The sequence below is a fragment of the Numenius arquata genome, chromosome 3, assembly GCF_964106895.1.
Source record: "Numenius arquata chromosome 3, bNumArq3.hap1.1, whole genome shotgun sequence".
NCBI lineage: Eukaryota > Metazoa > Chordata > Aves > Charadriiformes > Scolopacidae > Numenius > Numenius arquata.
In genome coordinates, this window is record NC_133578.1 from 11,547,322 (window position 1) to 11,560,358 (window position 13,037).

A 13,037-nucleotide genomic window follows, 5' to 3' on the forward strand; every position below is an offset into this window, starting at 1 on the left:
ACGTGCTTGGCCTTGGGAGCAGGCAGGGAGCTCTGAGAGCAACACTCGAAACCTCTCAGCCTTTAGTGAGGAATGTCATTGAGAAACTCTCTGCTCTTTACACAGCGTGAAGAGGATGAGAAACCACAGGGACACACGTACGAGATGCGCTTACCTGCTGCGGGCAGCCTGCCATACCCTGTGCTTGCATCATGCGCCATGCTGGGGTGGCACCTTCTGCAATGGAAAGCAGGGACAACCAGCCCCGGGCTCCTACATAATTTGAAAGGATGGAGAGGGGCTCCCCAGGAGCTGTGCAAGCGGCTGGCTGGCGTTAGCATCCCTCTTAGCAGTGTTTGACTTTTCCTTACAAGCAAGTGTTTCCTGAGCACCAACCACTATTATTTTGGAGGGCTGTGGCGAGGCAGGGGAATAGGGGCACTCACACCTTGTCAGTGTGTTACTGCTGACCACTGATACCCGTCACTGCGTCCTAGTGGACTGCTTGTTATCTGTAACAGGGAAGCCAGGGAGGATTTTTATTTAAAACATGCCCTCTACCAATGCAGGCTTTCTGGGTCGCGTGGATGGGCTTTGGTGCGGGCACAAGCTCTTGGCAGCCCTAAGGCGAGAGAGACAGACACCTCGTAAACCACTGCCTCGAAAGGGACCTGTCCTTAATGCTGTCTTGCTGGCCCCTGTGCGGCCAACCTGTCGCTCCCAGCAGCTCCTTCACTGTTTTCAGATCTTGCCTTAAGGTGCCGAATTCAGCAGCATGTCCCATGTCATTCTGGGTGTGCTCATCTCCAGGAGCCGTGGCTCGTAGCACCGGTGCAGAGAGGGGCTGAGAGCTGACTGGGAGATGTTTGCATCCCGCATTTCATCTTCATGAAGTCTCTGTTTCCCTGGCATGCAAAACCTCCGTGGCCTTTTGGAGGAGCATAGGGTGACTCAGTGCATGTGTTTCCTCACATCTCCTGGCAGGCTTCTTAAACCTCCCTGCTGCTTCCCCCAGGGCATCGTTTCCACCCTTCTTCAATCTCTCTCTTCTGCTTTCTCTCTGAATTTATTTTTCCCCTTTAACCTGGTTTCTGTTCTCTTTCCAATTTAATCCTGAGACATGCTGCTCTCATCCGAGGGTGTGCACTGCCCTGTCCTGTTCCATGCCCATTCAAAGGATGAAGATCCCAAGAAGTTCAAATGGCCCTTGGGCTGGGGCAAATAGCATGGGGTGACCCTCGCCCGCCAGCTGTGGCCTGTGCAAGCATGGCCAGTGCTTGTAGCTGCAGCGTGTAAAAATGCCTGGTTCCCCCTCTGATTGTTCTGCTAACGACCTCCCGTGTTGCCCGGCGCAGATGCTGTGGTTCAGGTCAGGGGTGGCTGTGTTTTGGTGCAGGTAGATGGCTCTTGGCTAGAATGCTCTGTGCTTGAGGTACGTGCTCCTCTGGATTTCTTTCACAATAAATAAATGCGGTATTAGGTATTACACGACCAGTCATTACCATTATATTGTTGCCTGTTAAATGTTATTGATTAGTTTTGAGTTGGACTCGATGATCCTTATGGGTCCCTTCCAACTCAAGATGTTTTATGATCTTCGCATGAATTTCTTACAGGAACACAAATGCTATTTCCATTCATGTTTCTGTTCAGTGCTGTGTTTATTCTTCATCTTACTTTATGTTTCTGGCAGCAGGTATATCCTGCCTGCCCTGCCTTGGTGATGCCAAGGGTTTGCGTTGGTTGTTCACACTGAAACAGCAATTGAGTTGGACATTTTCCCCCCAGTGGATGGAGTACTGCTTTGCCAGAATTTCCTTTCCTGGCACAAAAGGGGAAGGCTGTCTTTTCTTACTCCTCCTTTCCCCCTGCCCGGGCCCTCATTGCTGTCAAAGTCTTGCAGCTCTCCCCAAATCTGGCAGCAGCTCCTTGGAGGACCAAACCTCCCAGAGCGCTGCTGTTCCTGCCTCTTTTCACCGGGGTTTCTCCTTGTCCTTGAGCAGACCTTTTGCAAGCATTAATGCATGCTAATGAGGCATTAAATGCCAGGGCAGAATTAAAAGAATAAAGAAGTGACGTCTTTGACATCTTTACAGGAGCCAGAGCTCTGTCTGTGGGTCTCTGCTCTTAAAGCGGCACAGTGTGTCGGTCGCAACCGGAGGTGTCATCTGATGGTGCATGCACGTACCCAAACCCCCCTGTCCCACTGCATCTGCCCCTTCCCACCGCTGAGAACCTCCTATCTCAGAAAGTAGAAAGCTCCAAAAGAAAAGCAAGATGAACTTTGAAAAGACAGCTCATTGCTTATTTGCTGCCCAAAGAGAGAAGATGATCTTAGAACAGACACACTTAAATGCTCTGTCTTTATGGCCAGCATCTCGACGAGTTTGGCGTTTGGTCCTTATGATTATAGTAATTAACAGAAATAAGCATTTGGAAACGAATGCTGTATTTGGGGTTTAGAGGCAGATGAAAGCCTCAAACCAGCAGGTAAGTGAAATTCTGGGTATCTGCATTTCTTGTTGACAGGCACTGACAACCTATGAATTTTGCTCAGTTTGATTTAAAAATTAAATTTAAACAGTTGACCTAAAAGGCAAGTGCAGCACAGGCTGTGGGTTCCTGTCTCTTTTTTTTTTGTCTTATTTTGAATGATATTCTGACTTCTTCCAGCTTCTTTGGGAAGGGAGAAATCTGTTCCAAAACCATGGACCTTTGGTGAACTTGCACCAGATTATGTGTTTGCATCCAAACAGAATTGGGCACTGGATTTTGCAGAGAAAGAATCTCTGTCTGCTCCAGAGCCCACTCCTCTTAACGAGGTCCAGCTGAAAGGACATTCAGCCCATTTGGGCTTTGGCAGGGTGGGAATTATCCTGCTTTTCATGTGAAGGTTGGGCCTGAACCATAGAATTTGGCCCTGGATCTCAGGCATTTGGGATCGTGAAGCTTTGTTTTAGGGCCAAGCTTTATTTTAAGAACAAATCTGGAGGTTTTTGGGTGGTAGGAAGTAGTAGGAGCCTGCTTGGGCACCAGAGCTGGGAGATGAAGCTCAACCTTCCTGGAGGCACCATGCGTTATCGGGACTGTTGCACTATATCTTTTCTCAGGCTCTATATCTGTATTTCATCTAACGCATGGTCACCATATGTCCCCCCATCTTTCTAAATCTTCCAGAGACTTCACGGTGACAAAAGCTGAAGGCTAAATGTAGACCTGCATAAGCAGACATGGGCTTAAGAGATGGGCCAAGAAGTATATAAATGGGGGAGAAGCTCCTGATTCTGGATCCTTCGGTGTTGGTTGTATCTGGGCAGGGTTGAGAGAGCCAAGTGGAAATGTCTTTTTGTCAAGCAATTTTCTTTGTGAGGCTTTTTGAGGAAAAAAGGAAACAAATAGGGGGAGCTATATGGAGGTGGTTTTGTGAGGAGGTCACGTCTGTTAGGGAGCCAGAGGGTTGGCTGGGTGGGAGAGGCATTGATGTGTCCTGCAGGAGACCCAGTAAACACCCACATGAGAATGGATGGAGGTTGATGGAAAAGGACAGTGGCACAGAGCCCTTTTTGAGTTAGAGGATTGGGGGGAAAAAAACCAGAGGATTCACACATACACATACCTTCCTCTCTGGCTTGAGGAATAGTAAGAATTGCTAGCAGTTTCTGCAGTGCCTTCCACGTCAGATGTTTAAGGGGTGATGAAGCCAAGGATGAGCATTTTCCCAGTTTGGTGGGATGGTATTTGGTCCCGTGGCTAAAAGGGAACTGTCACACTCATCCCAATTGCCCCCGTTCATAATGAAGCACTGTGTCTCTGGGAGGGTCTGGCAGCAGCCCTCGCCCCGTATCACTCCCTGCATCAGTAGCAGAGTCGGCAGCAGGACCTAAAAGCTCCAATTCCCAGCTCTGGGTCTCCGTCCAAAAGGCCACGTGTGGCAGGCTCAGCTGAGGAGCTAACATAAGCAAAAGTTGAGAGATTTGTGGAGTGCTGAGCTTACTTTAAAAAAAAAAAGAAAAAAAAAAAAAGGAAGGCTTTATTTTAAGAAATGCAGCTTTAGATCTCCTTCAGGAAATGACTCCTCACTGCCCGTTTTGGCTTTCTGGTGGCTCATCAGCCATATCTCGTGATTGCGTTTCATCTCTCCGTCTGTAGCAGAGAGAAGGAAAATGAGGAAAGGCTGGCCAGGGCTGCCGCAGGAAATCCGCCTGCCCCGGATTGCTTTCAGCTGCCTTCATGAGACAGCAGTTTCCAAAGCCCTGTTTTCCCTGCCCAGTTCTCATTTAACCCAGAAGTTCCCAAGTGAGTGAGAAATTGAGGGGCTGAGGGGTATTTTTTGTAATAGCAGTGCTGCAACGTGAGGGGATGCTGGCAGTAACGTGGAGCTGGTGATGGGACTTGTGGTACCCAGGGCTGAATTAGCAGCTCAAACATGTATTTATTCCTCCATGTTTGGTTTCATTAGTCTGTATCTCTGATGCTATTTTTGATGATTGGCAAGCTCAACCAGCACTAGCATTAAAAAAAAAGGCTTATTTAAAGCCTTGTCAATTCTTGGCCAAACCCGTATGCTTTGGGATATAAATATCCATTGAAATTAATGCAATGAGAAGAGGTACAAATTGTGGTGTCTAGTATAAGTAATGTACAAAAAAGTACTGTTTACTTATTACTAGCCTCTCAGTGTTTGTTTTGATGTTTCAGTATTGCATTGTGGATAAATGAGCGTGGGCGAGCTGTCTTCTGGTATGAATGGAGGCAGTCAGTGGATGTGTTTCAGTTTACACAGAAACCTCGGACCCTTGACGTTTGCCTGTCTTTGTTTATATTGCACAAGGAGGTAGTTGTGCTCCGTAGGCTCCAGGAGGTGGGGATGCTCCTGCCAGCCTGCCACCTTTCTTTTCCCTACCAGTCTGGTGTGACCTGGGGAATGGATCCTAAGCCCAGCCCCAGCATTTAAAATGTCCCGAGCTCTCCCTGAATTCCTACTGGTGCCGACCATCTGGCAGCAGGACGGGGCTGGGAACCCGAGCTGTGCCGCGGGCAGGCTGCCTCGCCTTGCCTGGCCTCTTGATGCGCAGCGCCGGCCGCTGTGAGTCATGGAAAGAGATTAGTGGGGAAGTCAATGATTTATTTGCCTAAGCAGGCACTGTGTCTTACCGTAGCCCTTTCCCAAACAGAAAGGTCTACGTTTTCCAAGTGTTCGAAGCTTCTTCCGCTTCCTCCCACTCAAAATGTGCTGTTCCTGGAGACTCTCCTGCAGACCTCGAGCGCTTTTGCTGGGAGATTGGTACAAGATTGGTCTGGTACAAAAATGATGCTCAAAGCAGTGCCCCGTGTTGGTAGGGTTTCACTACTTCTTCTCTCAAAAGCAGATGGGTTTGGTGCATCCACCCCCAGGAGTACAAACAACATGTGGCTTCTGTGTCGGGGCTCTCCGGGTGATGGGCACAGCGGCCAGGACTCCTTAAAGGGATGGTACCAGGGAATCTGGAAGTTACTTGCTGTAACTTATTTCTCATAGTTGGTTTTCCTGTGGAGTTTTTGTGGGTTGGGTTTTTTCAAACTAGTTGTTCAAGTAACCAAAAATGACAAAAACACAGCATTTTGAAGGTCCTGACCCAAAGCCTGGATGCGAGCACAGAGACAGAAAAATAAGTGGCTTGATTTAATGGGAACAAAGTGAAGTATGACCTTTCCCCTCCAGAGTGCTCAGAAATCAAGAAACTGGCTTAAAAATCATGAGGATTATTTCTGTCTTGTATAGGAGGCACATCAATTTAGTTTTCTAGAAGGTGGGAAAACAAGGAGTGTTGGAGGGGCTTGTTTTCAAACCCTTTCTCCCCTTCCATAAAAGCTGGGATTGTTTTTTATTTCTTTCAAAAGAGAGCTAGTATTTTTGCATAATTTTGTGGTCCCCAAAAGTAAGAGGCTTTAGGAAACCCACTTTCTATCAAAAGACCTAAGCGACAGAGCTTTTAGTGCATTGAGTTGCAGACCTCTTGGTGCAGCAGCGGTCGGTGCAATTCCTAAAAGGCAAACTCGGTTATCGCGGAGGGCAGGACGGGCTGTCCTGCCGAGCACTTGACCACTGCGTGAACCCACTTTCCAGCCTGCTATCAGGAAGCCTGGGATGAAATGAGGGTCAGAGGCTGGAATTTTCTGCCAGAAGCTGCTATCCTGATTCCTGCTTGCCGGCAGCGACCCCGCTCGGGGACCGGAGCCGCAGCGCTGGTGTCAGGGCTGCCAAGCCAGGTTTGCACGGTGCCGGGGTGAGGGCAGATGGGATTTGGTCTGTGGCTGTCATCCTGGAGGGCAGCTGAGGGGGAGAGGCAGAGGCAGCTGGGGTGAAACGAGGACGGCTGGACCTCCTGCCAAAAGCCGCCTGAGTGACAGCGAGACGTGCAGCCCAGCCAGGACACAGCAGTGGGATAGGGATGTAGTTCGGGGCGGGGAGAGAGATGGAGGAACCAGCTGGGCTGTGGGTCTTGGTCCACCTTGGTGACCTCCTTGGGGAAAGGGTCTGTCTGAACAGCAGTGCGCCTTGTGGCTCCCACCCTGCCAGAGCCCAGACTAGTCCAAACCTAGTCTTGGGACTGCCCACCCCCCAGAAACATTTCTTTCCTCTGCTGCACCCTCCCAGAGTGTTTCTGCAGCCTCCCTGACATGTGTTTCATGTTAGCTCCCCCAAGAATCAAGAGCTGGCTGGACAGTAATGTTATCAAATTCAGAGGGAGCATTTAATTTCCCAACTAGATCTGGATCTTTTAAACATCTAAGCTCGTCTCATTTCAAGGATGAGAACAGAAAACATCTCTTGTTATGTTTGGAGAACATAATTAATGTCTTTTGGCTCCATAAACCAGCTTTAACAGAGAACATGCAAACTCAAAGAGTGCAGGGGGGTTAAAATCCGGGTAATGTCCTGTACCGTGAGACTTCTGCTGGTGCAGAGGTGTCTTGAAACAGACCCTCCTTGAGGATGCATTTTCATCTTGGAAATGAAACTGGGAAGTGAAACTAGGTTCATCATTGGCATCGTGGTGGAAAGCTTCTTGCAGGCATGATCTTTTTGTGCCACAGAGACTGCTTAACCACATCAGCACTGCGTGTGACCACAGGATAGCTGAGACTGGAAACATGCAGCCCATTTTCCTGTGAAATACAAGTACCAGGAAGCACTCTGCATGCTGCAAGCCTCCACTCTATGTCACTGTCACCAAAAGACTCAATGTAACCAGCATGCCACCTTGCCTTGGAGCTCCTCTTGTGTCCTGAGGAAGAGGCCGGAGTGGATTCCCATCTCTGGTGCTCCAGGTAGATGTTGAGAAGAGGGACAACTTTTTTCGCACCCGTATGAGAAATTAATGTATCCCAGTCAGCCACATTTCTCCAGTCTTCAGGCTGTGTGGGAGTTGGATGGAGAGCACCAGAAATGGAGCTCGTGGTGGCTGCAGGAGTGGCCAGTCTTTCAAGCTGGTGCAGGCAGTGAAGGTTCTAACATCTTTGCCGTTAAAGGTCAACATGGAAAGTCCCACTCTTGGCACATTCCCCATGATGAGCTTTAGCCAGTGACTTATTGCACGTTGAACCAGTGTGGCCAAGGCAGAAAAAACACTTCAACGAGTTTTTAAATTTCAAGTTCACACCCCACATTTAGTCACCCTCATATAGAAGGGCTTTTTCTTCATCCCCTTCAGTAAGCAAAACATTTGCTTTAAGATGCTATTTCTTAAATTTTCCAATTGCAGTGTTTTAATAGGATGCATTATTTGGAAATGGCTGTTTCCCTTCCCTGAGACAGTCCTTCCAGGCTCCATCCCTAGACTGCCAGGGGCCAGAAGTGACGTACGGGCTTACCAGCCTCCTATACTGGCCTGGTGCTGACGGCTTTAAAAACTGAACCTTATCAAGAGCTTCCAGAGATGGATTTCCAATGGATTCACATCTTGTGCTGGGCTCTGTGGTGTCCAAGGGGGACCAAGCTAAGGCTGACAATGCAGGGGCTCTGCCCCTCTGCCGAGAGCAGGGGGGTGGCTCCCACCCAGGTTGGGATCATGGGGTAGTGTGAATGCAATCGGCTTACTTCTCTTGGCCCTCACACCTCAAATTTAAGTGTGAGCACATTTACTAAATGCCATATGCACAGAGCCCCAGTGCCAGCTGCTTTGGATTCCTTGAAACAGTGCCCGTTTAAGAAAACTGTGATTTGTAGCTAATTTGGACACATTCATTGCCATGGAGGCACCAAACTTGCTATGTGCGAGAGCCCAATCGCCTGAATTAATTGTGAATAAAAGCCAGCCACCCCATTTGGTTTGCTTGTGAAGCGGAGGGTGTAGGGTTCCCTGCTCTGTAGCTGCACCCCGAGGAGCCGTGGTGGTGGACACGGCTGTGTCCTACAGGCTCAATACTGGAGCTTCGTAGGGAACAGGCAAACCAAACCTGTGCGGATGTGTCTGGGGAAAGGGTGAGGCTGTCGTTGTGAAGGCAAACAGAGCAAGGGATTTTTAATCTCCATCAGATGTAGGCAGGGAAGGAGGTCACCTCTAGAGATCTTGTAAACATAACCTCCTCTGTCTAGTAATGTTTGAGTTTGCAGGCTGGATCCAAAGCAAACGGTGGGAGTGCAAAAGAGGCTGTAGGAGGGCATCTTGTGATGTGCTGGAACACATGAGATGCCTTGTAAAACAGAAGGTGTTCCCATGACTGTTGGCAAGGGATATAGCCTGACAATCCACAGCCTCTCTGGTAATCTTGGAGTGATGGGAGAGGCAGGGAGATCAGTGGTTTTGTGCCAATGAAAGGAGCATATATATAATTTATCTTGTCTGAGGCGCTTGAGGCTGTTACCAGTGGGAAAGCTGAGCTGTAATTAGGTTGCTGATGAGCCTCGTACGCAAACCCTTTAGCTCTGTAAACTATGCCTTCAAAGGCATCCCTTCTCCTAGGGACCGACCAAAGAGGAATTTGAGCAGTATTTCCAGCAGGCTGATGGATGCCTTTGTGAAACCAGATGCTTGGCAGCCAGCCACTCCACTTTCCATCCCTGAAAGCCTCGAAGCCTGTTGACTTTCTCAGCCCATCGCTAAACCCTGTAGCTGCACGGGGATGCTCCAGTAGAGGAGTGCCCTTACTGGATCAGTTTCTTCATCCATCTCTTCTGTGAGCTGCCCTGAGCTACTCCCTGGGGGAGGTTCAGCTGGTCCCAACAACCTTCATGGTACTGCCTGGGATGTAGAGGACTCACTTGGACACAGGAGATGGTGCTTTTTGATCTTCCCATTGTCTCCATCACTGCTGATGCCTCCCAAGGACAGTTTGTTCCCCTGTCCTGACCACCTGGTCCCACCTGTTTTTTTTGAGCTACTACAAAGGGAAGCTGGAAGAGCTGTGAGTAGGTATTTTTAGCTGCTAAGTGTAGATAATAATTTGATATCTAGGTGTTTCCCATTGCCATCTGTTTGATGCTCTGCCAAGTTAGGTCTTTCTGGCAGGTTTTCCTGCTGGGCTGCTGGTCCCTCCTGCCCAAGGGATGCTGCTGACACCTCCCCCCTGCTCTTGCCTTCAGGCCACGGAGAGTGTCACTGCGGGGAGTGCAAGTGCCACGCCGGTTACATCGGGGACAACTGCAACTGCTCCACCGAGACAGACAGCTGTGTTTCCAGCGACGGGCAAATGTGCAGCGGCAGGGGCACCTGCGTCTGTGGGAAGTGTCAGTGCACTGAGCCAGGGGCTTTCGGAGAGACGTGTGAGAAATGTCCCACCTGCCCAGGCGTCTGTAGCACTAAAAGGTACCTACGGGGGGATGTTCAGGAGGGATTTCTTGCTGGTGAGAAGGGCAGCACTTTGGTTCCTGGGAGACTTTTCAGCCAAGGAATTGATCCTGCTTCATTAAACAGGGGTGATTAGCCCCAGGCAAGCTTACTGCTGCTCAGAGCCCACTCTAAGCAACCTGAGAGTGTCCCAGATAGAGAAGCAACAAGTGTTGCTGCCTAAGGCCTCGTGGAAGTTCATGTCCCTGTTCCTTTCCAGTGTTGTCCTGCTCTGCAGTAGAGGCTGGCAACCCCAGTTTTGCTGCCCCCTGAGCTGCAAACATCTGGCCGTGGAGAGCTGCGAGATGCAGAGGAGAGGATGACAGGGATGACTGCCTGCCTTGCGGTGATAGAGGTGCCCTGGGCATCAGCCTCAGACTGCCGAGCAGCAATGCTGTCTGTCTTCATCTCAGGATGGATTTTGCAGTAGCTGATGTGCAGCTCTGAAGATCCAAAGGGAAAACAGTCCCCAAACCTACCAGCTGTTTTGCACCTTCATTGAATCCACCCCTAGAATAAATCCATCCTTGAGATGGAGATGCTTGCCCCTGAAGTTGCTTTTCCCTTGTGATGCAGATGAGCAGCCTCCAGTCCAACACCCAGGGAGTCCCTTTCCTAGGGGTGAATCTCTGTGTTCGTGTGGCTTCTGTTGGATACTTAATCTTTCCCTCCCTGTGTCTTTCTGCAGGGACTGCATTGAATGCAAGCTGTTTAACTCAGGAAGACTGGCTGATAACCAAACCTGCCAAAAGCACTGCAAGGACGAGATCATCACCACTGTGGATGTTCTCGGTAAGTAGGCAGCAGCAGGACTGCAGATGGTGGGAGCCAGGGACTATGGCATTGAACTCTCCTTAACCAGACCAAGACATATCTGTAAAGAAAGCCTCAGGGAAAACCTGGTTTTTAAAAATGTATGCATGTATGTAGTATGTATAAGTGTATGTGTGGTATGCGTGACCCTCTCTCCAGGCTGCAATCTATACTGAAGTAAAAAAACCCTTTGATTTTAAATAACATCTTAGAATCAAGAGGCGTGAGGATCAATACTGACAACACAAGGACCAAGGGAGTAGGATGAGATCAGGTGAGACAGAAGATTAGATGAACCGTGAGAGAGTGCAAAAGGACAAAGTATCGCCCAAAAAAGGCATTTTTAATCTTCTGAGAATTCATCTTGGAAGAAGTGAGCTTGTAAGAGAAAGCAAAGCTGTTTTGGAGATGATGATTTCTGCTTTGGTGGAACTGACTGCTAAAGTTCCCCCAGCAAGCTCCTCTCCTGCTATTTGTGTCCTCTTCTAGACGTCACCCCACACCTGCGTCCCTCAGCAGATAACTTTCTCCCCCTTCTTTTCAACTCATTCTGGGAGTCCCTGGTTGCTATTTGTGGGGGTAGAGGGGACCCAAACTGTGACAGCTTTAATCACAATCCTGACCCTGGCCTTAGAAATACCCCTTGGAGGGTGGGACAGAGATCAAGCAGCGATAAATTGCATTCAACATCTGACATTTCCTCTGTCTCTTCCCATAGCTTATAGAGGTAGGAGTGCTCTACCATGCTCGCCCTTTCTCTCCCTTCCTCCCAAGGCAATTATTTTTCCCATTGACTCCTCTCATATTCAGTGCTTAGCTTTTAAATTATAACCAGTGTGGTTTCCTACCTTTGCCTTTGGGAGACTTGCTCTCATTCTCTCCATCCTCCCTGCAGTTTACCGCGGAGTGCACCTACACCAGCACGCTGCGAGAGATTACAAGGCACTTCCAAACCACATGAAACTCCTTCCTGTTGCCTGGCTGGCCTGTGTTTCTTAGGAGCCAGCAAATTCTGGGGATTAAAGTTCAACTCTCCTGCTTGGGTGTTGCACCCTGCCAAAGCCAGCTTTTGTGCTGACTGCACCCTGGGAGGTGAGGCTGGACTGTAGTTTGCCAATCCCCTGCATGGCTTTCAGAGAACAACACAGCCAAATTTCTGTTTTAAGACATTTTGGGGAATTACACTTATTCTTCTGTTTATTATGAGTGGTGCTGAGCTCTTGGTAGCTCAAGGCACTCTGCAGCTTGAAGATCTGGGTACTGAGAAAGAGGTAAAGCAAAATGTTCCTAGGGGAAGTGCTTGGGGACTATGGACTTCTTGACAGGCAGACTCAGCCAAAGCCTGGTGTAAAAGTGCTTTTGTGTTATGTAGCACATGTTAAAAGTCCCTGCTGAGAGGCCAAATGCTGATATTTGTCACAGAAGACATAGATCTGCATTGCTCCTGGCAGTGGAGGATAGGACTCTCTTAAATACTGAGTTGCAATGAATGCACACTGGAAGATCCCACGTGCTTTTTGGCTCTGGGTATGAAGCAGTCAGTGCTTCAAAGCTTTGTAGAGCAGCAGCATCTATCATTGGACTGACGAGCCAGAACTATGCCTTTTGGGAGGCTTATATGACTTGTGCTGGATTCTGCAGGATTGCCTTCGCTTCTGCAAATATTACATTTCCATTCCTGTTGGTTCCAGAGAGGAGCTTTCAACATGAGGAGCATGACAGGTCCAGTGGTCAGCTGAAGCTGCCAGCAGCACACATCAGTAGACCTGAAAACTCGATGGGGCCATCATGCCTCTCTCTGGGGATGTGTGATCTCTGAAACTTAGTGAAGAGCAACAAGAGATTGTGACTATCGAGACTTTAATCAGTCCCTCTTGGCAGAATAATGGTGCAAGGATGAGATTGAAAGCAGCTGGGCCTGGAGGAACTAAGATTTGCTGCTGTAACTCAGAAGGGCATTAGTCAAGAAACATGGAAGTTTTATCAATATTAATCTAATTAGTACTTTGCTTTGTAACAATCAGAACTTCTCCAGCCCTGCCTTAGATACCATTGCATAGGTAGAGCAGGTTCTCCTGTCCCGGGGTAGGAACAGCTGAGGTTTGTCCCGACCAGGAACCCAGTCAGGACTCGCCAGAGGGGCAGTTGCATCAGGGCTCAGAGTTGTTGAAATGGAGTGTATTAATCTTTAGACTGAAAGCTGGTCAAAGGCATTGAAAGGAAAGACAAACAGACAGGAGAGAGATAAGAAGCTGGAATAGCCATGGTCATTAATGCGATCATTTTTCAGCATGACAGACAGGCATGTATATGAGTGAGGAGGGGAGCCGTGGGAAGCATTCTCCAGGTGCCTAAGCCAAGGTCACATCTTTGCCAGCCAATAGCACTGGGTGCCCAAATCCCTTCCTCTCACTGGAAACTCTCAGCCTGTACAGG

At 48.9% G+C, this 13,037-nt stretch overlaps 1 protein-coding gene across 3 annotated transcripts in view; it reads left to right on the forward strand.

Annotated features, from left to right (window-relative positions):
- Window positions 1–13,037, forward strand: part of ITGB5 (integrin subunit beta 5) — a 64,525-nt gene that overhangs the window by 47,794 nt on the left and 3,694 nt on the right. For all 3 annotated transcript variants that reach the window (XM_074146096.1, XM_074146095.1, XM_074146097.1), the window contains 2 exons: window positions 9,545–9,767; window positions 10,477–10,580. In XM_074146096.1, the coding sequence (XP_074002197.1) occupies window positions 9,545–9,767; window positions 10,477–10,580 (327 nt within the window). The remainder of the gene's footprint in view (window positions 1–9,544; window positions 9,768–10,476; window positions 10,581–13,037) is intronic.